This window comes from Myotis myotis, unplaced genomic scaffold (assembly GCF_014108235.1).
Source record: "Myotis myotis isolate mMyoMyo1 unplaced genomic scaffold, mMyoMyo1.p scaffold_m19_p_6, whole genome shotgun sequence".
In the NCBI taxonomy this organism is placed as follows: Eukaryota; Metazoa; Chordata; class Mammalia; order Chiroptera; family Vespertilionidae; genus Myotis; species Myotis myotis.
This window is the reverse complement of record NW_023416368.1, coordinates 6,918,351-6,942,556: the sequence shown is the minus strand read 5'-3', so window position 1 is coordinate 6,942,556 and position 24,206 is coordinate 6,918,351. Positions and strand designations below refer to the sequence as shown.

Genomic DNA, 24,206 nt, shown 5'->3' with positions numbered 1-24,206 from the left:
AAAATCTGAGACCCTTTGAAACGACTGGAGAATTTCTCTAACAGTACAATGATCAATAAATACATATTTTCTGGAACCCAGCTGTATTCAAACTGTTGTGCTGACTATGTCATAAGGGATACAAATAAGTGGAAGGCAGGACTCTGGGTATCTATGGAGCCTTCAGTTAGAAAAGACAGAGCCATACATATACATACTCTTGAGTCAGTGCCCCCGCCAGTGCCACCATGCCATTCACTGAGCTTTTGCCAGGCGCCAAGGCTGTGCTGGATGCCTTCGTGCTCAAATTAACTCATCAGCGCTTATAACAGTTCTTTATGGTCATTACCATTCTGCTTCCCATTTCATAGGTTAGGAAAACGAGGCTCAGGAAGGTCCAGTACAGCAGAGACCACCCAGCCAGTGAGAGCTAGCCCTGGCACCCACACCCTTGCCCTGTGGCACTGATGCTTGTGCACCCGCCTCAGGGGAAGTGAGGTGCGGAACAGAGTGCCCTGCTCTGTGGTTGCAGACGCTGAGTGCTACTCAGTTCAGCAGGGACTGGGCACACAGATGTGCTCGGCCATCTGGGAAGCTTCCTGAAGGAAATGGGTCTTGAACCGGGATTTGAAGAAAGAATAGGACTTCGATGCTGTGGGTATGAGCACCACAGTGAGCAAAGCCAAGGAGTCCGTGGGGCCTGAGCAGACCAGCCCTTAGAAAAAGGCAGTCTGTTGAGGGCAGAAATACTGGGAAAAGAGTGGGGCCTGAAAAGCCAGGTCAGTGCACTTGGTCCTGTTCTTTGGAAGCAAAGTCGGGGAAGGTTCGGGGCTGAGGAGGCCCCCTGAGTGCCAAGCACCATCTAGCTGTGGCCTCTGCTCACCACTCAGGGCCTTGCACAGAGCCACTGGCCATGGCCACTTCCTCAGTTCCAAAGTCAGTCCCACAGAGCCCTCTGGCAGGGGCTGTGGTGAGGTGCCCAGGGCACCTTCTCTGATCCACTAAGAAGAGGAGGCTCTGGATCTAGGGTCTCATGGTCCACTAAGATCTTCAAGGAGGAAAGCAGAAGAAAGTCAGGTCCACTCCTAAGTATGTACCCACCTCTACACAGAAACTTACATGTAGATGCTCATAGCTGCGCTATTCATAATAGCCAAGAGGTGGAAACAACCCAACGCCCGTCAGTGGATGGACAGATAACAAAACAAAAACATGGTGCATCCTTATGACAGAAGAGTTTCAGCAACAAAAAGCAATGAGGTACCGACACATGTGACCACATGGGTGAAGCTTGGAAACATTAGGCTGAGTGAAGAGTCACGCATCTAGGAAATATTGGACTAAGCAGAGAAAGAAAGTGGTCCCTGGTCTCCAGGCCTGAGGGGGAGGGAGCAAGGGGAGTGACTGCTGGTGGGTAGGTAGTATCTCTTTGGGGTGATGAAAATGTTCTAAAATTAGATGGAGATGGCAGTTGTACTATCTTGTGAATATACTAAAACCCACTAAATTATACACTTTAACAAGTGAATATTATCATATGTGAATTATACTTCAATTTTCAAAAAGGAGATCGGGAATGGGGTGACAGCATTTCTGAAGGACTAAGTCAGGTGGAAGACAGGGGAGCAAGAGGCACAACTGGATCTAACATGTCTCGTGTTGCCAAATATGTTGGGGGGAGGGCATTTCTGGAATTGCTCTCAAAAGCAACAGCAACTCAACTTACTTTGTCATCTATCAGCTTCCTATTCTCTTCTGATTATTCTGATGAAATTCCCTAACGTCAGAAATTTCTCACCTTCCAATGACCCTTTCCACATCCTGTGACCAGGTTGTCCTTTTCCTGGCTTTCTGTTTCACATCCTGGTCTTAAATGGGAGGAAGTGTGAGCTCCGGGCTCAGCAGACCAAATCAGCACATTCAAAACCTGCAAATCACGGGGTGCCGGGAGGAAAGACAGTCTGAGGAGTCCCTGGAGACCCGACCTGCACTGCGAATTTGGATAAGCGGGGTTACTGTGGAAACACAGGGCATGGGATCTGCTTCTAAGAGTTATGAGGAAGCATTTTCAGGACTTTGAGGAAGGGAGTGGTAGGACCCAACTTCTTTTAAAAGGTCCTTGGGCCTGTCTGTGGAGAGTTGATTTTATGGGAGCCACAAGCCAGCAGGTCACCTCATTGCACCCTGGGAGTGGCTTGGTCTTTTGAACTCTGGGAGTTAGGTTTCAATAAAGAAAGCACATCCCCTCAACAGAATCTGAGCAGCATGCAGGCAGGGTCTGCAGTCTGTGTGACCCCTGCCCTACCCTCATGTGATGATAACATCTGGTACATTGGTATTCAATAAATATATGTTATTTTTTGACTGACTGTAGGGTGTGTGGAGAGAGCCATGGATGTCAATCAGAAAGCCTGGGTTCAAATCCTAGCTTTGTCTCAGTCTCCTCATCTGTAAAATGGGACTAATAACAGCTACCCATTATTGAGAACTGGAAGGAGGGGGCATGGGAAAGGGCCTGGCCGTGGTAGAAATGGAGTGTTGTCTTGCTTCTTTCTGAAACTGGAACCACATGCCCATTTGAAAGCAACACTCTGGGCAGCAATATGGCTATTATCAAGGGTAGAGGTGACTTTTACTTAGTCTTAGCATCTGAACTGCTGGGAATTAAGGATGAAGGTCTTAATGGCAGGTGATTTCTCTAGCCGGTCATCCATTCTCTTGCTGTGCAGTGTTCACAGGCTGAAAGTGGGTGGGCTTTGTCCAGCAAAGCTGTCCTCCACCGGCTCCATGCAGGACCTTAACATCTGTAATAATTGCCCCTGAGTACCTCAGGAGCCAGGCTGTGCTATGTGCTTTGGTACCAAAGGAATCACTAGAATAATGAAAAGGTCAATAAGGCTAACAAGTGCTTTTGAGCTCTTTTCTGATACTCTAGCCCTTTAAACTCATCATCTCATGTGGTCTTTACTGCAGCCGTCTGCAGTGGGTACCCCTTTTGCAGACGGGCTCACTGAGGCTCAGCAACGCCTTTGTTTGGGTCTCCATCTCTTGGGTTCTGTGGCCTGTGTCAATGCCTCTGTCACTGTGGTACTGGAGCACGTGCCATGCACTGAACCTTAGTTGTCTCTGTTTCACCAGGAGTAGTATTAGCCCTTGCATTTATCACCAACAGGTCATGTGAATGTTAAAATTATGCAAGCCTCTATCTAAGCTGGGTCCTTGGTGATTCGTGCAATCCACGGAGCATCAGACTCACCCGGAATGCTTGTAAACACACAGTGTCCGGGGGTCTGATTCAGGGGGTCTGGGTGGGGCCAGGGAATCTGCATTTCTAGCAAGTTTCCAGGTGATGCTGCTGGTCTGGGGCCACATTTTGAAAACATTGAACTAAGAGTGAGGAGAAGACAAACTATTCTAAGACAGAGTGGGTTGCTGGCTGGTCCTGGGAGCTGGCTGTTTAATTTCGGGAGGACTTCCAGAGAGGCTGGGAGTCCCTGAGACACGTATCCCTCATCACCCTCTAATACACAGGCAGAGCAGCAGCTCACCAAGAAACCCAGCTGGGGCCAGTTATCTGTACCCACAAAACCCCAAAACAAAACACAGAATGAAGCAAAACAGAAAGCATCCCTAAAATCCTTCTCCTTGCCCAAGTCCTATTGTCAACGAGGGGACATGGTTGGCGCCTGGAGATGTCCATCCATTGTCCTCGCTTTGGCCGGGATATTAATTTCAGAGTCAGTGCCAGTTAGAAAATTGCAGTGCACAGAATTAAACTGGTTCTGCTTCTGTCTTCCGCCATCCTTATAAATTATTCACATCCCCCAGCACTGAATCTGCCTTCCCACTTCAGACCCTCTCCATGACGGCTCTCTCCTCTTTCATTTGCAGCTGTGGAATAACTATTTTCATCTGGCGGTGGCTTTTATCACCCAGGATTCCCTGCAGCTGGAGCAGTTCTCACACGCCAAGTACAACAAAATCCTGAATAAGTAGGTTGCATGTTTGGATCTCCCAAAGGGGGAGTTGCATGGGGATCTCTGAGACGGAGCCTGAAGCAGACTTTTTCGGTTCCTCCTAGATACGGGGACATGCGGCGGCTAATTGGCTTCTCCATCCGCGATATGTGGTACAAGCTTGGTGAGTAGCCCCCGCTTCCAGACAGACACATCTGCACCTGCCGCGCACCTTCTTGAAGGCCATCTGTTAGAGGGCAACAGGGGTGTCAGCAGTGGGATCTTGAAATAACACTTTATCACTGTATGTAACCCCAGGTCCTCCACGAGTGTCTGATGAGAGCGGGTCCCCACCCTCTCCTCCCACCCCAAACAGCTGTGGATCTGCTTATGCTTGGTACCCGTCAGGGGTTACGGTGTCAAATTTGGATTTGTAAAAAGGAGGAAGGGCAGGACTGCTGTGGGAACTCACGTCCCTGTCCATCACACGAGTGCTTCCTGCTGATTGGTGGGCCGTCCTGCATCCGCTTCTCATGTGATTTTCTGGTCCACAAAAGACCCCCCACCTCATGGGGGAGAATTGGTTCTGTGGAAGAGCAGGGTCTTTTGTGACGTGACTAGAGCTGGAAGGTGGCCCCAGAGGCTGTCCTTGTCTCACTGAGCTACAGGAACCATGTCTGAGCTGAGCGGTACCCGTGGGAGGAAGGAGGGCGATGGACTCGGGGAGACATTTATTGAGAGTCTGAGGCAGGCCTGTGCTAAGGTGATCTTTTTTAATCCTCACATTACCTCCTGCAAAATGGAAAACTTCCTCCTCCTCGTATTGATCAGGAAACTCAGAGTGGGAAGCAACATGCTTGACATCAAACAGCTGCAAATCCCAGAGTTTGGTTTTGCTCCCACGAGGATGAGGGCCACAAACCTTGCTCGAGGCCTGAGCTCCATTAATATGTGCTGAGAGGGCAAAGGGAGGGAGGGAGGGGGGGATGGATGGATGGATGGATGGATGAATAGTAATGAGTAATGAGGCATTTCCGCCCCTGATGTTTGGGGTCCTCGACTCTCCACTGCTGCACTGCTCTGCCTGAGGCTTGAATGATGACCCTCTTCACTTGACACTTGCAGGGACTGTGCCCATCTCTTGGATTCAACTTAAGTTACCTCCCTGATCTTGCTTCTTGCTTCCCCAGACATCTTAGTGTCTTCCAGTCCCCGTCTTCTTCCTGGACAGCAGTTTCTTGCCCTTTCCAGCAAGTTCCAGTTTTGCAGGGGAAGCACAGGGCAGATGATCAGGCTGGCTTCTGTGCTGGCAGCATTGGACTCGGGCTGAGAGCACACACTGAGAACAGGAGGGCTGTGGATCGGCTCATAAGATGAAAGGGAGAGCTGGGAACCGGGCCCAGAACACACTGTCGCATGTCTGCCCTGGGCCTTGCCCTGTCATTTACAAGCTATGAGGCCCAAAACAAGGGGACTGAGTGACCCTGGGCCTGAGCTGGGGGAATTGCTTCTCCCAGGGTGCGTAAGAGGCTCCTAAGGGCAAGAATGGAGAGAATGAACCCATGGAGGCCACACCTATGTCAGAATGGTCATCATTATTTTCACCCTTGCCCCATCAGGACAGAAATCATTTTCCCATCCTGGCTCCTTAATCATCAGTGCCAGGCCTGGGTCACCAGGACCTGAAGGGCAGGGGCCTGGCAGGTGATGTAAAAGAGTGAAGGGGCAGGGGATGTAAACCCTCAGGAATCCACAAAACAGGGTGCTGCCAGCATTTGTGGTTGGAGAAATCCTTGTTGTAGGGGCTGCCCTCTGCATTGTAGGGTATGCAATAGCATCCCTGACCTCTACCCACTAGATCCCAACAGCATTTACCCTCGTTGTGACAATCACAACGTCTCTGGACATTGCCAGATTTTCCCGGGGAGGGTGTTGGGCTGTGCATGTGTGTGTGTGTGTGTGTGTGTCTGTGTGTGTGTGTGTGTGTGTGCATGTGCACGCCCACAAAACTCCTCCTATTTGAAAACCACTGTCATAAAGAAATACCATCTCTGCCCTGTTTTTTTAGAGGAGCACGCCTTTCTCAATTTATCTTTTGTTTCTCCATGTTGGATAAGGACAGGGATATAAGAACTATTTTATGTTTTATTTACCATTATTCTGCGTTAGGGAAAACACACACACACACACACACACACACACACACACAAAAGCATAATACAAGCGCAGGCCTACCTGGTCGCCGCCAGCACCTGGGCTCAGTCAGGGTCAGGGGCATGGGGAGGCACAGCTGGGCAGGGAGCAGAGTGAAGCAGATGCACCAGCCGGAAGGGGCCATCGCCGCTGGGCTCTGCTGATTGCTGTCCCATTAGAATGCCAGGCTGATGTTGTCACAGCTTCTAGTTTGTTAGAAGAAGCCAGGGACCGGGATTTTAAAATGCATTTTCCAATGTTTGAATATTGATAACTAATTGAAAGTCTTTAAAACCTTGAATGTGCCCAGGGAAACACGGGACCCAGATTTGGTTTGCATACGAGTTTGCATTTTTGCTACAGCAGCAAAGACTAGGTAAAGCCCTGGTGGGCTTCGTTCCCCAGACCCACACCCCTGGCGTTGCCAGAATAGCAAAGCCCGGACCTGCGCTTTGTTCGTCTGCAGCTCTCTACACAGCCTGCTCTTCCCTGAATGTCCTTCATTGTCGTTGTTTTGCACACACAGATTTTATTTAGATATAGAGGGTGTTTTGGCAGGCTTTCCTGCGCTCCCAATTATGCTGATGAATGAAAAGATGTTACCAAATATTCCACCTGCTTAGAATCACAGAATATCAGAGCTGGAAGGGCCCTTTAGAGATCATATTGTCCAGCATTTTTCAAACGTTTATTTTTAGCCCAGGACCAATAAAAAATATTTCATGCTCAGTATGTAAATTGGATGGAAGCTGAGCTATTGTCATTGAAGTGGGGTCCGGCCCCACAGCCTTTACAATAGGCGGCTCCTGAGCTCCCCACGTGGCCCCCTGCGGATTTCCTGGGGAGAAATCCGGAAACACTTCAGATAATAGTTTGAAGCTACAGTTGTGGTCTAACCCGGCATTTTCCCAGTGAGGAAGCGGAGGCTCTGAGGGAGAGAGAGGTGCGGCCAAGGTCACAGAGCGGAGTAGAGGGGATACGGACAAGCACGCTGGCCCGAGCATTTGTCCTGAAGTGTAACAGACTCCTTGCTGTTTGCGAACCCCTGCAGGATGAATAATGCAATGGAAAGACATACTTGTCAGGGTTTGGGGGTTGCAAGAACCAGACACTGGCTGAGGCTGCCTGGATCCTTACTTATGGGAAGGATGAGGAGAGCCAGGCTACAAAGGATGGGGCAGGTGGTGACTTTGCCTTCAGGATGTTCCATTCCTGCATCTCTGCCAAGGATCCAGTCTCCAGGGGACTCCATTCCTTGGCTGGCCTCTCCATTGCTGCTCCCACCAAACCCACATCCATCGAGGGAGGCAGAGTTTCTCAAAATAAAACGTTTCCCCGCTTATGAGAGGTCAGACAAAGCCGCCGATGTCCACTGCTGAAGATACGAGCAAAGGCTGCTTTTACAGACAAGGCCACCCACCTTCCCTCCTGGCCTGGCCTCCCAGGAAGAGGAAAATACATCAGCCTGAAGGGGTTTGCCTGTTGCTCATTAGTTACCTGGCAGCTCCTCCCTGCCCATTTCCCTTGGGGACAAGAGAACAGAAAGGCGGGGTGAATGGATGGCTCCCCACGCCCACACCCACGCCCACCCCACCCCACCCTGGCATTAGCATCTTCCTCCCGCATGCTAATGAGCTGAACCTGCTAATCCAAACCAGGACGAATCCCTGTGGGCACTGGGGGCGGGTGCAGTGAGAACACTGCCTTGGGTAATGACAGGTTTCCAGGTGCAATTCCGCAGAAGCCCAGACAGGGTGGAGCTCAGAAGCTGTCTGTAGCCAACCCTGAGTGCCTGCACAATAGCTTCTCTCCCTTCTCCCTGGCTACCTGAGCCCCAGTCTTTCAGGATCGCAATTTGCTCGATTAATGATGTCCTCTAGCAGGCGACGCCCTGTGACCCAGCTCCGGCTGATGAGAATCAGCAGAAACACACCTGCTGGGGCTTCAGGAAGGCATTTTTTTTCCAGTTAAGACAAAAGGGAGTGGGACAAATTCAATGAGCACAACTCGTTCTTTTGCCCAAAGACGTCTGAATGTGCAGTGTCCACTCAAAGCCCCAAAGACAAGGTCCCGTGATAAAGGTGCAGGAGCAGCTCCGGAGGAAGCACCAAACCAGCGCCCACCCATTTAGCCACGGTACTCAGACGTCTATTCCTGCGTCACTGCCACATCCTCTCATTCAACCCCCGATTTTCCAGGGGAGGTCACTGAGGCCCAGAGAGGCACAAGGACATTCCCAAGGTCAACAACAAATCACTGACTCAGCTGAGCAGAAAGAACCTTGACCCCCAAGTCCAATGCTCTGACAGGAATTTTATTTCAGAATATGCATATTATTTTCAAAGGCTGTGAAATAGCAAATTTACCATGTTTTTCAGAGACTCCTGATAATGAGTAGATCATAACGCATGTTAAGTTTTCAATTTTGTTTTAATACCCAAAGCAATCAGGGCATCATCACCATGATCATCAGTATCATCCTCTTCTTCTTCTCATCAGGAAAGATTTGAGCAAGCCTGTGATTAGGAGATAGCTAATTGCAACAATAATCTCAGGCTTGAAGATTATTTAACATTCTTCAGGGGAAAGTCTAGACTAAGTGTGTGTGTGTGTGTGTGTGTGTGTGTTACTTTTGTGAGATATGGTAGGTGCAGGGAAGACTTGATGGGGAGAAGGACCACATGTTGCTCTGGGACCTGCCACTAAAGGGTTAATGCCATTTGTGGTTTTGGTTCCTGGGAAGATGCCAAATGCAATGTACTTTCCCTGAGAGTGTAGCATCCTAACATTTGTTTCTGCTTGGGGTAAAGTAATGCACATTTTGTCAAAATGACTTTGCACTTGAACACCCCACATTCACCCCACATTAACATCCGGCAACTGTGTTAACAAACTCCAGCGGCTGGTGTCATGGCCTCACTTGTGGGAGGTTGCTTCTGGCAGAGCTGTGAGAGCAACTGGGTCATTACTTTTTAAGCATCTACAGAGCACCCAGCGTGGCCCTAAACTCCAGGGTAGGGAGGGAGAGTTGGAGAAGTATGAGGTGCAGTCCCTGTCCCGCCAGGAAGAGCCACCATCTAGAGCTACAAGTAGAACAAACTAAAAATTAAAGGTCAAACCAAGAGTATGTTCTTGAAGGTGAAATATGTGGTCAAAGCTCAGGAGTTCAGGCAAATGGGAGATACGTCAGGACAATAAGGAGGGAGAAAGGACTCTATCAGGATAAAGGACTCTTGAGTTAGACCCCTAAGTGGCCCATGTCAGGACCAAAAGAAAGGGGGAAAGGGCAGGCATTTCAGGAGAGCAACCAGCCTGAGCAAGCATGGCTTCCTGGGGTTGGGAAGAAGCTGCTGGGAAGAAATAGGAAATGGGATTAGAGAAGCATCTATCTATCTATCAATCTATCTACCCATCCATCCATTCATTCATTTATTCACTTATGAACAAAAACTGAGCACTGTGGTATGTAGAATAATAGCTCCCCAAAGAGGTCCACACCCTAATCTCCAGAACCTGTGCATATATTAACCTTAAGTGGCAAAGTGGATTTTTCAGGCCTGATTAGGTTAAGGTTCTTGCCAATTGTGAGAGTATCCTGGACTATCAAGGTACAACCAATGCAATTATAGAGTTCTTACAAGTGAAAAAGGGAGGCTGGGGGGCAGGAGAGGTTTTAAGAAGCTACATTGCCAGCTTTGAAGAGGGAGGAAGGAGCCATAAGCCAAGGAATGTAGGTGGCCTCTGAAGCTGGAAAACGGAAGGAAACCGATCCTCCCTAAGACCCTCCAGAAGGAACTCAGCCCTGATTGTACTTTGATTTCAGCCTAGTGAAACTCATTTCTGACTTCTGCTCTCCAGAAGTATTCTGTATATATAAAAGCCTAATATGCAAAGTGTCCCCTCGGGAGTTCAACCAAGAGATGGGGTGTTCGATCGCTTGCTATGACATGCGCTGACCACCAGGAGTTGGTGTAGAACAAAGGAAGGCCCCTGGCTGGCAGCTGGAAGGCCCCAATTGGCCCTGATTGCCGGCCAGGCCTAGGGACCCTACCCATGCACAAGTTTCATGCACCGGGCCTCTAATAGGGTAACAAATTTGTGTTGTGTTAAGCCACTAAGTGTGTGGTGATTCACAGCAGCAGCAACAAGAAACTAACACACGTGCCTCTAAATGCCAGGCACTGTGCCAGTGGTGCAGGCTACTACTGAAAATGGGTGAGAGGTTCAGGGACTCATGATGGTCATGCTGAATAGTGACACACTCATTGCAGAGCTATTGAATGATGGTTGCAAATAGGAAATAACTGTAGAGCAGAAGCATGGGGCAACCAGAGAGTCTATAAAGGACACCCCCACACACACAGTGAATGCGCCGAAGATGGCCTCCCTGAGGAAGAGGCGAGCCCTGTGCTCCAGACTAGCACCACCCCATGAAACTAGAATGTGAGCCACCATCTAAATTTAAACGCTCTAAGTTGGTCCGACAGTTGTGGGTTATTGTTAAGCTGATTAAATTTAAACGCTCTAGTATCCACATTTTTAAAAAGTAAAAGAGAAAGAGTGAAATTAATATTAATAATATATTTTATTTAACCCTGTTTCCCAAAGTAGTATTATTATTTTAACATATAATTGACACAGACATTATTGAGATATTAACTTTTTATCCCTAGTACTCGTTCTTTGAAATCTAGTCGGTTTTATATTCTTATAACACATCTCAACTTGGACTCAAAGTACACATGTGGCTGGTGGCTTCCATATGGGCTAGAATGACCTTACACAATAGTAGGGTTTACCTGTGGGGGGGGGCCCTGTGGGGGGTAGGTTCACAGTGGGGAAGGTGTCAGGGAGAGGGATGGAAGAGCATGGTGGACAGAGGAGGGTGTGTGTGCGGGCCCAAGTTGGGTGAGTGTGTGCCAGAGGAGTGGGAGTCAATGGAGGGAGCGTAGGCAGGGGAGAGGGAGCATTGCCTGCAGGGCCCATGCTGAGAGCAGCAGACCATGGAAGGTGTAAACTGTGGCTCAACATGACAGATTGAGGCTTTGCACCTGCCTTTCGGGACAGATTATAAAGTATTTAGATGGATAGAGAGGGGTTGCAGGGTTGTGAATGTCAGCCATGGGAGGCAAGATACATCTATCCTGACCCTCTCCCCAGGCCAGCTCTTTACCCCAGAGGGGAACAAAGAAACTGACTGGCCTGGAAGTTCATGAAAAGCCACAGCCGGCTCCATGAGGCCGGCGCATGTCTTTCATGCTTTTCCCAGAGCCCAGCACAGGCTGAGCTCACGGCACTGACAGTCACCAAGATCATCATCACAGCCAGTGTGGACACTACAGAGCCTCTCTAACGAGCAGGCGCCATGCAAAGCCCTTGTTTATATTAAGTCTTTTAAGCTTCTCAACAATTCTACCAGGCAGGGAATATTAGTACCTGCATTTCACAGATGAGATAACAGAGGCTCAGGGAAGGTAACCCACAGGCATGCCACACAGCCATGGGGCCCACACAGCCACGGAGCCCACACAGCCATGGGGCCCACAGAGTCAGGGAGCCCACAGAGTCAGGGAGCCCACACAGCCATGGGGCCCACACAGCCATGGGGTCCACACAGCCATGGGGCCCACACAGCCACAGAGCCCACACAGCCACGGAGGAGCCCACACAGCCATGGGGCCCACACAGCCACAGAGCCCACACAGCCATGGAGAGGCAGGGGCAGAATCCTCACTCAACAGACATCAGGTTGTGGGGCTCAGCTTCTGCAGGGCCTGGGCAGGGCACGTTCTGGGCGATGAGAGAGAGCTGACTGACCATCTCCAAGCAGTGCTGAGGGACCAGGGATCTGGGTTCTTCCCTCCCAGTTTGAGCTGAATGCGTGACCTTGGCTGACCAGCCCAGCTTTCTTTCAGAGTCCTCAGGAGGCCACAGCACTGGGAAATCCAGGGATCCTAGTTGCCCTCCTTCCTGCTCATTTCCGAGGCTGTGCCAGGACCAGAGAGCCCTATACTCTCAGCTGGAGTGTCCCTTCTGTCCCATCCCTCATGCAGCCGGTGACTTGCCCAACTCCATTCTCACGAGGTCCCGGTGGTCTCCCCCTCTCTCCTCCCCTCCCTTTCATTTAGCCTTCCTTCTTTCTTCCTATTTTGCAAGATCATCTCAGGGCCCTCAGACCCTCGGCATTCATTCTCACTATCTCCTCCTGAGAGGGGCGATAGAAGAGGCCACCTCAGAGATTGCCCCGAGGCCGGAGGACACAGGCCTGCCTTCCAGCCACCTCTGAAGCTCCTGTGCCTCATCACTGTGTCTTTCCCCAGCCTCCGCAGCTCGGCGTTCACATTTATCCCGCTGGCTTATTGGCATTTTAAAAAGCCTTTTCTAATTGGCGTCTGGTCCCAGTGAGATTCCGCTTCCATTATATGAAAAAGACCCTCTCACCAATTCCCTTCCTTTTTTTCTTTTTCAAATATAGCAGCAGGTGTCTGTTGAATGAGGATTTTTTTCCCTAAAAAATGAGTTTGCACTCCATTAGCCACAAATGTATTCTGTGTGTTTGTGTGTGTGTGTGTGTGTGTGTGTGTGTGTGTGTGTTCGCGCACACACACCTGTGCATCTATGTATATGAAGACACGCACATAGTTGGGTTGCCTAAACACAAAACCTGTTGTGCTAAAATTCCGTATCTGTTGTAAACGAGTAAAATTTCTCCATGGGGCATCGTAGGGGCCACTGAGATCACACCGTGTTCAGAGATCAGCATCTCCCTCTCTCCTTTCTTCCTATTCTTCTAAATATCAACTGACTGCAAAGAATGCAGCTCTAAGAAGTCCCTGGTCCATGGCATGCCTGCTCTTTATTTTAAACCCCCTTAATACATCCTTCTCATACCCAGTGCCCTCCGGTATTCTAAGGCCTTTGTTGCATAAGCAATTTCTCTATTCCGTGGTGGTTTATCTGACAGTTTCCCATTTACCTTTTACTTATTACCGCACTCGACTTTGAATTTTAAAACCCCACTGTGGGTTTAAAGGATCTTGAAGGACGAAATCAGAAACCTAGATTAGCAATTACTATAAAGCTGCAAGAAAGTAAGATATTTTTTTTCCTATTTGGTCAAAAACAAGGACTTGAGGCTCGAGTATAATCCAAATGCATCATATAATGAAGCTGATATCCTGGGAAAGTGTCTTTATCTTTCACTCACTCTCTGCCTGACTTCACCATTTCATTCTCACTAACTGGATAGATCCCTAGGATGATGATTTTTTTATCTGAATTCTGGGGAAATACTTTGACATTAAGCCCCATTTAGGCAGAATGGAAATGCATTTTTTTTTTGCTGCCTTCCCTCTTGTCTCCTTTTTTCAGCTTTCATTGAAAGCCACAGCGCCAGGCTCCATGCCATACTACCTGAGCCTCTGTGCCTGGGAGCTCTCTGCCCCAGGGGGAGACCACCTGTGTTAGTCCTGACAGTGGGGAGAATAGCTCTTGGCTCTGAACCTCAGGGGGAGAAAGAGGAAGCTGCTGATGAAACTCGGGGTGTCAGTATCAGCGATAGGCTGGCTTAGATGTGCTTGCCCTCGCTCCCTGGGGTGTCCTGGGGTCCCCAAGGGCCCATCTGCCTTCCCCTCTCTGCCAGTCCAATGTGTGTGCTGAGGACTGGGCTCAGTTCTGCTCAGCAAGGCTGCCCTTCTTAGTTCATTTTGGCCAAACATCACCACAGCAGCGTACACTATATAAAGTGTGCCACGTGCCAAGCACTGTCCTGGACACTTGCTACCTAATAATTCATTTACTCTTTACAACAACCCTATGAAATAAATACTACTCTTCTCCCATGTTACAGATGAGGACACTGAGGCCCCATGAGATGAGATAACTTGGCCAATATCACATAGCGGGTTGACGGTGGAGTCAGTGAACAGAGTCAGGCAACCTACCTGCGAAAGCAGTGCCCTTAGCCACTGGGCCACACTGCCTGGGCACTGATTCTTCCGGGTGCTGTGCTCAGTACACACACACATTTTCACATGGTCTTCTCTACAGGGGGGCATTGCTATTGCATTTTTATAAGATGCATATATAAATCAAGAGCTAGAGAGTGCAGGAGTTCGACAATTGTATTTCCTTCTTCAATGGGCATTAATTGAATATCTGCTACTAGAGGCCCGATGCACAAAATTCCTGCAAGAGTAGGCCTTCACAGCCACAGCTGCTGCCTGGATCCATCCCTTGCAGCTGTGGCTGCCTCCATCCCTCGGCTGCAGCCCCGGCTTCATCCAGAAGGACATTCCCGGACACACGTCCAGAAGGATGTCTGGTCTAATTAGCATATTATGCTTTTATTATTATAGATGTCTTGTGCTCACTGCCAATGATATAATGGTGAGAACAGACATGGTTATTACTATCACAAAACTCTTAGTGGGGGCGGCAGACATTTGTCAAATGATTCCACAGCCCGTCTGGCATGGCTCAGTGGTTGAGCATCAACCTATGAACCAGAGGTCACTGTTCAATTACCAGTCAGGGTACATGCCCAAGTTGCAGGCTTGATTCCCAGTGTGGGACATGCAGGAGTCAGCCAATCAATGATTCTCATCATTGATGTTTCTATCTCTATCTCCCTCTCCCTTCCTCTCTGAAATCAATAAAAATACATTTTAAAAAATGATTCCCCAAAGAAATGACATCGTTGCAAACTTGGGTGAGAAGACAGAACACAAGGACCCAGTGCAGGTGTGTCTGACCAGCCGGGGGTGGCTGGGCATGTGGCGGGGGCTGTGCTCAGCACATCCATCCCGTGGGACCCACCCAGGGGAAGCCAGGTGGTAACAAGGTGGGGTGTTGGGGTGCAGCAGGGAAAATATTATCAGCCAAGGAGCAAGGTGTGCACAGGCCTGGCAGTGGAGGAAGCGAGGTGAGTTTGTGGAACTGCAATAGGTCAGCGTGGCTAGGATGCCAAGGGCGAGGGGAGGGGCTCAGGAGTGGCCAAAAATGAGGCAGAAATGAGAAGCTGCGGCTCCTCTGGCCCTAAAGCAACACTTTAACCCAGACCCTTCCACCGACTGCATTATGACAGCCGGTTCTTAGCAATTTTTCCTTTTCTTGTTTCATGAAACACTTGATAAAAACATGTTTTCCAAATCTCAGAAACACGGCTTGTTGCAGGCGGGCATACTTTCCATGCCCCTGTGATTTACTGTCGCTAACATGCTCCGTCCGGGCCCTGTTTGCGAAGATCGACGCAGGTGAAAACCCTTGTAAACGGTGGCATGCTTTCCACCCCGCTGTTATCGCCCTTAATAACGAGCTCGTGGGGATGATGCATGCGTCTCCTGCAGGAGTTAATGTATGTAAAGTGCTCAGAACAATGCCTGGCTCCGGGGAAACAGCGGTACGAGCGTGAAGTATTGTTTTCAGCGTGCTCCTTCGCTTTCCTGTTCCCCCAGGCGCGGTCTGAAGGAGGACGCCCATCACGCCGCCTGTTTGACGTGTCCTGCCCCTCTTCTCTTCCAGGCCAGAACAAGATCTGCTTCATCCCGGGCATGGTCGGCCCTATCCTAGAAATGACACTCATCCCCGAGGCCGAGCTCCGCAAAGCCACCATCCCCATCTTCTTCGACATGATGCTGTGTGAATATCAAAAGAGTGGGGATTTCAAAAAGGTAAAAAAACGAGGCTGGAGACTCAGCCAGCCTTCCTAATCCCCCGCGCATTTCCTCATCATGCTCCCTCCTTCCATCTGCCCGGCTCCATCCCAGGCCTGACGGGAGGCACAGTGGGGACAGCGCTCCGCGCCCGGAATGAGCTGGCAGGTCGGATTTGGTCTGTATTTTATCACGCTCTCCTGCCCGAGGCCAAGATTAAAATGTGTTTTCTTGCTGTGCATGCGCTGAGTCCCTTTCTCAATCGTGTGAGAATCCTGCTTCCCTGCCTTAGTGTTCCCCAAGGTGTACCCAAAGGCTCCCCTCCCCGTGCCCATCTCACACCTGCCTGCCTCTGTCTGGCGCTTCCTCTTCCAGGATGACTCGGAAGATCTGTAGATTCTAGAAAGAGAGACCCTGCCTGGTGTCGCCCTCAGCCATGCACCAAAGGCTGATGGGGTCAGAGGCCTGTCGCTCAGGGGGCACCCATGGACCCCCTTGGAATGGGTGGCTTCCCCAGCAAGCAGGGAGTGAGCAGCTGTGTAAGGCCAGGTCACGGGGCCAGTGTTTTCAGTGACAATCCTGCCAAACGTGAAGGACGGGGACCACGTTCTGGGCCCAGCCACTCTAGAAGCTTCTGACAGTGGGGTACACACCTACTTCCACAGGAGGCTCACCCAGTGTAGGGAGGCTGACTCACAGGCCCGGCAAGGCTGCCTTGGTGGTGCCCTCAGGTATCACCCTCCTGTCCTCCCTGCCCCACCTTCTCTCCTGCATTTACCCCCAACTGGGCTCCTCCCCTTCTCCCCAGAATTTCTGCCTCATTCTATACCATGTCTTGCCCCCAGATAATTTTTCTTAAAATGGGTACTTAAAGGGCAGCAGATTCCAAACAGTTTTTCCTAAAGTCCCTCAGGCATCTGACCCCCCACCCCCACCCCGGCTCATTGGTTCTCTAACCCTCAGCCAGCATTCAGCGGCCTCCTTGCCCGACCTCAGTCAAGCTCTCCAGCCTTTTCTCATGCCCTGTGCCCTTCACACGTCCCCTCAAAGGTGTGGGCACCAGCTGGCTCAGGAGGTGGCCTGGGACAGGTGTGCGATGGTCCTGAAGAGGGACGAGCTCCAGGCCTTTCGGGGTTAGGCCCGGACAGGTGCTTGGTGGCCTCGTGTCTCAGAGGCTGGCCTGCAAAGTGATTTTCCTGCCCTAAAGGATTTCCTTACTGTGATAGCCCCATGACAGGCACCCCCCTGTTCTCCATGCACGGGGTCAGCCTTGGGCTCCTCATTCCGGGCGTGTGCTCATTCTAAGCATGTTCCCCAATTGCTTCTCTTCATTCCTCTCTTATCAAAAGAGACAGGACAATCAGGCTGACTAATGGGGCAGCTTCCCGGTGGACAGCAGCTGCTGCGCTTGGTGGTTGCTCAGCTGTGGGATGAGCAGCCCTGGCATGGCTGTTTGATTCAGAGGAAGTGGCCCAGGAAAGGGCGGAGGCAAGGCCCCCACGAGCCCCAAGCAGTCCCAATGGCTGGATCCAGGATGAACCCCAGAACTGGGGTCTGAAATCCAGAAGGCCTTGTCACCCGGCTCCGCACCACCCGCCCCCGGCACCCTGTAATTTCCCTCCCAGCAGGCGCTTCTGTGACCCCCAGTCAAGTGCTTATTTACCCATCAGCACCTCTGCTCCAAAGGAGAGTTCATCTCCTGAGGAATCGTGCCAGCATCCACCACTGAGCAACTCAGACAAGAAAAATGCTGCTTTTCTCCGCAAAGTTGCTTTCCAGGACCTCTCAGCAGGCGTAACAATAACCTCAGCCATCATCACCAGAGGACAGAGGCCGGCCCGGTGCACACCTGGCCCTGCGCTCCCGAGGCTTTGCACATGCCGTCTCCCTGCCCCCTAACCGCCCGGGCTATAGTGCCCCAATTGTATTTACAGGGGATGACACGCTGTGGCCCCACAGGGCAGATCTGTCTGCTTTATAAACCATGGTTCATGGAATCCAGGGTTTATGGAATCCAGCCATCCCTATCTGTACGGACCATTTAAGGCTGCTTTTGGGCCACAACAGCTGAGGTGAATAGGTGGGGCAGACCAACCAGCAAAGCCTGAACTATTTACTCTCTGGCCCTTTGCAGAGAATGTTTGCTGAGCACTGGTTCAAACTATGACTGAGGATTAGAAAGACCTACTCCTTTTCCTCCAGTGGTGGAGGGAATGGAGGAGGCAAAGCCAGACGGCCTGACCTCAGAGCCCACTCCTGCCCCAGTCTCAGCACAGTTGACATCTCTAATCAGGAGGGCGCCGCCCCTGACTCTCTGTTCTCTCTCTCCCTTTCCCCTTCTCTCTCTCTCTCTCTCTCTCGCCCTCTCTGTGCTACAGCCCTTACCATCTACCTTCTCTCTTCACTCTCTGGGAACTCCCAAAAGGCACACGTAATATCCTGTTTCATTCTGCACTCCCAGGTCCAGCCCTAAACCTGGGAGGTGATGGGTCCTCACTAACCTTTTGGTTAAAATAATGAACTAATTTCAACATCCATCCTCCCAACGATGTGATTGTTGATTTTCGTCTCTGCCTTCTTCAGTTTGAAAACGAAATCATCCTCAAGCTGGACCACGAGGTGGAAGGCGGCCGAGGGGACGAGCAGTACATGCAGCTGCTGGAGTCCATGTGAGTTCAGTGCCCAGGGCTGCAGGGCTCTGTCCTCCCCCGGAGGCCAGCCTGGAGGCTCAGGGTCACGGAGGAAATTCCCGTGTGGGGAGAAACCTCACACCCCTCGCTGGCGTGGCCGCTGCTTTGATGGTGATCGAATGGGAGAGACAGAAAGAAACTTTGCTGTTGGGAAGAGGGAACTAGTCTACCCACACGTTCATCTTCATGATCTTGGCTGTGGAATGATTCTCGCTGTTCTCCTGTCTTCCTTTTCAATCGATGACAGATATTGATCACGAGCATCACGTCCGCACACATGCAGTGCTCGGATGCCATGCTCAGCGCCCTGCCTGCATTGGCTCGTTTAGGCGAGTTTACTCTTTGGTCCCGACTTCACAGAGGGGGCCCTGAGGTTCAGGAAGTCTCTTGTCCAAGGGAACGAGGACAAGTCAGTGAGTGGACAAGCTGGGACAAGCTGGGACCCACGCCTGGCTCTGCCTGACCCAGCCGTAGACAGGGCACAGCTCCCAGAAGCACTGGACTTGGAGACAAGTGATTGTTCTGTTTTGTTTAGTTTTGTTTTAACAGCTTATAATTTGCATACCATACAAGTCACCTAAGTGTACAATTCAGTGGCTTTTAGTATATTCCCAGAGCTGTGCAACCTTGACTGCAATCAATTTTAGAACCTTTTTGTTACCTCCTGAAAGAAACCCTTACCACTTACCCCTTAGCCATCTTCTCCCTCCCACTTTCGGCCTCTATAGAGCTGTCTGTTCTGGCCATTTTGTATAAATGGCGTTATGCAAGATGTGGTCCTTTTGATGGGATTCTTTCACATAGCATGTTTTCAAGGTTCATCTGTGCTATAGCATGTGTCAGTAATTCACTTTTTTTTGCCAAATAATATTCCAGTTTGGCTATACCCATTTAGTTTATTCATTCATGTGTCGATGGACATTCATTCATTTCCACTTGTTGGCTATTAGGAATGATGCCACTACGAGCATTCATGCACAGGGTTTGTGTAGACCAGTGGTTCTCAACCTTCTGGCCCTTTAAATACAGTTCCTCATGTTGTGACCCAACCATAAAATTATTTTCGTTGCTACTTCATAACTGTAATGTTGCTACTGTTATGAATCATAATGTAAATATCTGATATGCAGGATGCTGTTAGGCAACCCCTGTGAAAGGATCTTTCGACCGCCAGAGGGGTCGTGACCCACAGGTTGAGAACCGCTGGTGTAGACATATGTTTGCCGTTCTCTTGGGAGGACACCTGGGAGTGAATTTGCTGGGTCATATGGGAATCAACATGTAACCTTTTGAGGAACCATCAGACTCTTCCCCAGTGGCTGCACCACTCACTCTCCCACCAGCAGTGCATGAGGCTCCCATGTCTCCACAACCTCCTCAACACGCATTAATGTGGGTCTGGCTGACCACAGCAGTCCTAGTGGGTGTGAGGTGTTGATTTGCATTTCCTTGATGGCTGAGGCTATGGGGCAACTTTTCATGTGCATATTGTCCACGTGCGTATCTTTGGAGAAAGACACTGGGTTTTATCCCTGGTTCCATCTCTTGGCAGCTGCAGGGCATTGGGCCCCGCCTGCAACATCTTTGGCTTCTTTTCCCCATCTGTGCAATGGGGAGAATAAGCCTCCTGGGGTTACTTTGAAAACAGAATAACGATAAAGCACCTGGCACACAACAGGTAAACAGCTCAACAAGTGCACGCTCAGTTTCTGTCATGGTAGTTGCTACCTTCCTACCTCCCACCCCCAAGAATTCTCCCCTGGTTTAGGAATGTGACTCAGACATCCCAAATGTCCCCCTAATTGTAGATTCTTTGATTTGTATTATTATCTGATAGAACTCTAATTTTGGATGCTTCCTCCAATCTTCTTTGAGTATTTTAACTTTAACAACAAAAGCAAACCGAAGGCCTTGCTTTAACCCTCACAAGGACCCTTCTGGTCCCACCAAGCAGGCAGAATGGAGCCCCAGGTAGCAGCATCCCAGCGGGCCCCACCGCCTCCTGTACCTGCACAGCCCTCACTAAACACCTAGAGCACAAAAGCCGCTGTGTCCAAGGAGCAGCCTGCCACCGGCTCTTCGGTGGGTATTGAGACTGATTCTCTCAGGGGGGTGGGGGGGATGACATTTCGCCTGAGTCAATGTTTTCCTTCAAGTTCGAAAAAGGAAAATCTAAATATTGACCAGAAGTGAAAGCACATATACTGCTGGCAATTTCCATTTTTATGAGCGGATGGGGCCCTGTGGCAGTCTTCAGATGATCAGCGGGATTTTCAAATCCTTCCTGAGTGAATATTTATAAAAGGAACCCTCAGAGGCTGAGGAAATGAGAAGCAGCTCATTATTTTTCTCCTAAGTCAGAGGTGTGAATGATTTTTACAAAACCAATCAAGGCGAGCCCGAGGAGGCAGGACCCCATGGGACGTCCAGCGACCCAGCCCCTGCTTCTTCCTTTGAACTCTCTCAGCCTCAGTGTCCTTATCTGCACAGTGGGGATAAACTCACAGTCCAGAGTGATCTTAGAGTTTTTGTTGAGATAACCAAGAAAACTCATGTAAAAATGCTTGGCTCATAGGTAGTCCAGAAATATTAACTATCATTATTATTCATCTCCAGGTGGATAGTGATGGGGTCATTTGAAGCTACGAGCCCACCTGTCTTTCTCCTCCAGGCTAGTCATCCTCACTGCCCCCAGCCCGTCCACATCTGCCTTAAAGTGACAGTCCCACATTAAAGTTAGAAGTGAGATGCTCTCTGCTCTCCTGTATTCCATCTGCTTGGGAATCCTATCTAATAAAGAGGGAATATGCTAACTGACCCTCACGTCATTGCAAAGATGGTGGCACATACAGCCAATAAGGAGAGAATATGCTAATTGCTTCCCTGCCCTCAAAAATGCTGGCACCCACAGCCAATAAGGAAGGAATATGCTAATTGACTGCTCCACCCTCAAAGATGGTGGTGCCCACAGCCACAAGATGGCTGGCAGGGGAGGGCAGTTGTGGGAGATCAGGCCAGCAGGGGAGGGCAGTTAGGGGTGACCAGGACAGCAGGGGAGGGCAGTTAGGGGTGACAGGGCCTGCAGGGGATGGGGAGCAGTTGGAGGGACCAGGCCTGCAGGGGAGGGCAGCTGGGGGGCTCCAGGCTGGCAGCAGAGGGCAGTTGGGGGGGGAGGGTTTGGCCAGCCCTGCAGGGGAGGGCAGTTAAGGGTGACCAGGCTGGCAGGGGAGAGCAGTTAGGGGTGAGACCGGGCCGGCAGGGGAGGGCAGTTGGGGGCAATTGGGCCAGCAGGGGAGCAGTTAGGCGTCGATCAGGCTGGCAGGGTAGTGGTTAGGGGGTGATCAGGCTGGCAGGCAGAAGCAGTTAGGGGCAATCAGGCAGGAAGGCAGGTGAGCGGTTGGGAGCCAGCAGTCCCGGATTGTGAGAGGGATGTTCCAGGGAGAGGGTGCAGGCTGGGCTGAGGGACAACCCCCCCGCCCCCCCCCAAGTGCACAAATTTTATGCACCGGGCCTCTAGTATTTCTAGAAGTAGGGAGGCGCGGAAGTCTAAAGAAGACAGAAAATGTGTGTTCTGGGGCCTGGGGCCCACCCAACTAGTTTCACACATAGTCTTGAAAGGAGCAGTGACAGTCGGCTCTGTCAGTGGAGCTGAAGGGCATGGGCCAGGTTCCTGCTTCTGAGGACCCTCCATGCGGAATAACAACCAATTTGAAGTGCAGTTCCCCCCAGTCTCCCAAGGCAGGCATAGACACCACCACCCTCCTTCCACGGAGTGAGGAATTACCTGCGCTGCCTGGAGGTTTCCACAGCTTTCTCACTGTCACTTCTTCTCCCCTGTGGGCCTCAAAGGGGAGGAACAGCTGAGTAACCTTGGCAGGGCCAGGATCCAAGCCCAGCCCCAGGGGCCTCATCTGTAAATGCAGGGCTTCATAATGCCTACCCAAGGAGATTTTGTGAGTATTAAGCAAAGGAATCAATAAAGCGGGCTTAGCACAGCCTCTGGAACACAGGAAGTACTCAGTACATGGTAGTGCCATGATATATTATGGTACGTTTTTATTTCTGTATCTGCTTCCTTTGCTAGATATCCCAGGGGTCAGTGACTCTGGAGTTTCTAGAACAGAACACATTTAGAGGATGGATGCATGGTGGGTGGATGGATGGTGAACGGATGGATGATTTCAAACCAGTCTGATCATTTATCTCACATTCCTAGGCCATATGAGCAGCTTTCTTACCTCTTGCCTAAAGAATAGAGAAACAAAGAAAACCAAGACTTTGTTCTCCTAAACCAGGGGTGGGCAAACTTTTTGACTCGAGGGCCACAATGGGTTCTTAAACTGGACTGGAGGGCCGGAACAAAAGCATGGATGGAGTGTTTGTGTGAACTAATATAAATTCAAAGTAAACATCATTACATAAAAGGGTACGGTCTTTTTTTTTTTTTAGTTTTATTCATTTCAAACGGGCCGGATCCCGCCCGCGGGCCATAGTTTGCCCACGGCTGTACCTTTGCTTCTCAAAGTACCAGCAGTGTCAGCCTCACCTGGGAGCCTGTTAGAAATGCAGACTCTTGAGCCCTAGCCAGACCTGTGGAGTCAGAATCGATTAGCACAGTGCCCAGGTGTTCCCACACATATTGAAGTTTGCAGAGCAGGGGACGAAGCCAGTGGTTCTTAATGTTGGCTGCACATTAGAGTCACTTGGCGAACGTAAGCAGGGAAATGCTGCTGCCTGGCTTCCACCCCTGAAAATGCGATGTTACGCCCCCAGGGTGGGCGCTGAGCTTTGTAAAAGGCCCCTGGTGACTAGCATGTGGTCAGGGCAGAGAACCGCTGGCCTGGTGCTCAGGCTCTGAGAACACTACACATTTAGAGGGTGGATGCTCATGGAGGGCCCTCAGAAACAGTACACATTTAGAGGAAAAAGCACACCCTCGGCACTGGGCTGCATTGTGTTTCGGGTGGGAAGCGGGGCTGCACATGACCGTCCCAGAAGGAGTCAGGCACAGCTGTGACGGGGCCTGACAGGCCAAAATCTGAGGGCAATTTGCATCTCTCTTTGAGAGCCAGGAGACAGGTGCTTCTCCCACTGAGATGATGGATTTGTCTGATCGCAGCCACAGTTTGCAACTTCGCCTCCTTGCAGCCTGGTTTGGCTTCTGGGAGGAAATGACCGCCCCCCCCCCCAAAAAAAAAAAAAAATCCTTGTCTTTCTTACCTGTCCCCTCCTAGGAGCTCTTGAGACTTAAACTTCCTCGGGAGAGTAGGCAGAAACAAATGCCCTGGGTAACGCTTGTCCGTGGCTACACGGGACGCCTGAGGCCATGTCGTAATGCCTCTCCCCAGAGAAATATTGAACAGTGATCATTTTGGTTCCCAAGGTCACCATTTACTGTCTGATCGATATTCGAAAGGTCATTTCACCTTTCTGAGCCTTGGTTTCCTCAGTTGTAAAACAAGAGGAATATTTTTTACTTATCAGAATTATCGTGATGGTTTCTTAAGAAAAAGTGATTGGTATAGGATCTGGTCCAGAATAAGTGATTAAAAGTAAGTAGTCATTAATCAAAATTTTAATCCATCCATCTCTTCCTACCTAGCCTGTGGGCTGACTGAGGGCAGATATGATTCTTTTTTATATTTCTTTTTTTTATTTTATATCTTTCTTCCATCCCTGCCCCAAGCAATGCCTAACCTAGTGCCTAGCAACCAACAGGTGCTTAAGAAATGCTA

General features: G+C 50.2%; 1 protein-coding gene across 2 annotated transcripts in view; it reads left to right on the top strand.

The window, feature by feature from the left end:
- DOCK2 (dedicator of cytokinesis 2) overlaps positions 1-24,206 on the top strand; it is a 374,655-nt gene that overhangs the window by 306,740 nt on the left and 43,709 nt on the right. For both annotated transcript variants that reach the window (XM_036312510.1, XM_036312509.1), the window contains exons 31-34: positions 3,871-3,971; positions 4,061-4,119; positions 15,651-15,799; positions 18,365-18,450. In XM_036312510.1, coding sequence (XP_036168403.1) covers positions 3,871-3,971; positions 4,061-4,119; positions 15,651-15,799; positions 18,365-18,450 — 395 coding nt within the window. The remainder of the gene's footprint in view (positions 1-3,870; positions 3,972-4,060; positions 4,120-15,650; positions 15,800-18,364; positions 18,451-24,206) is intronic.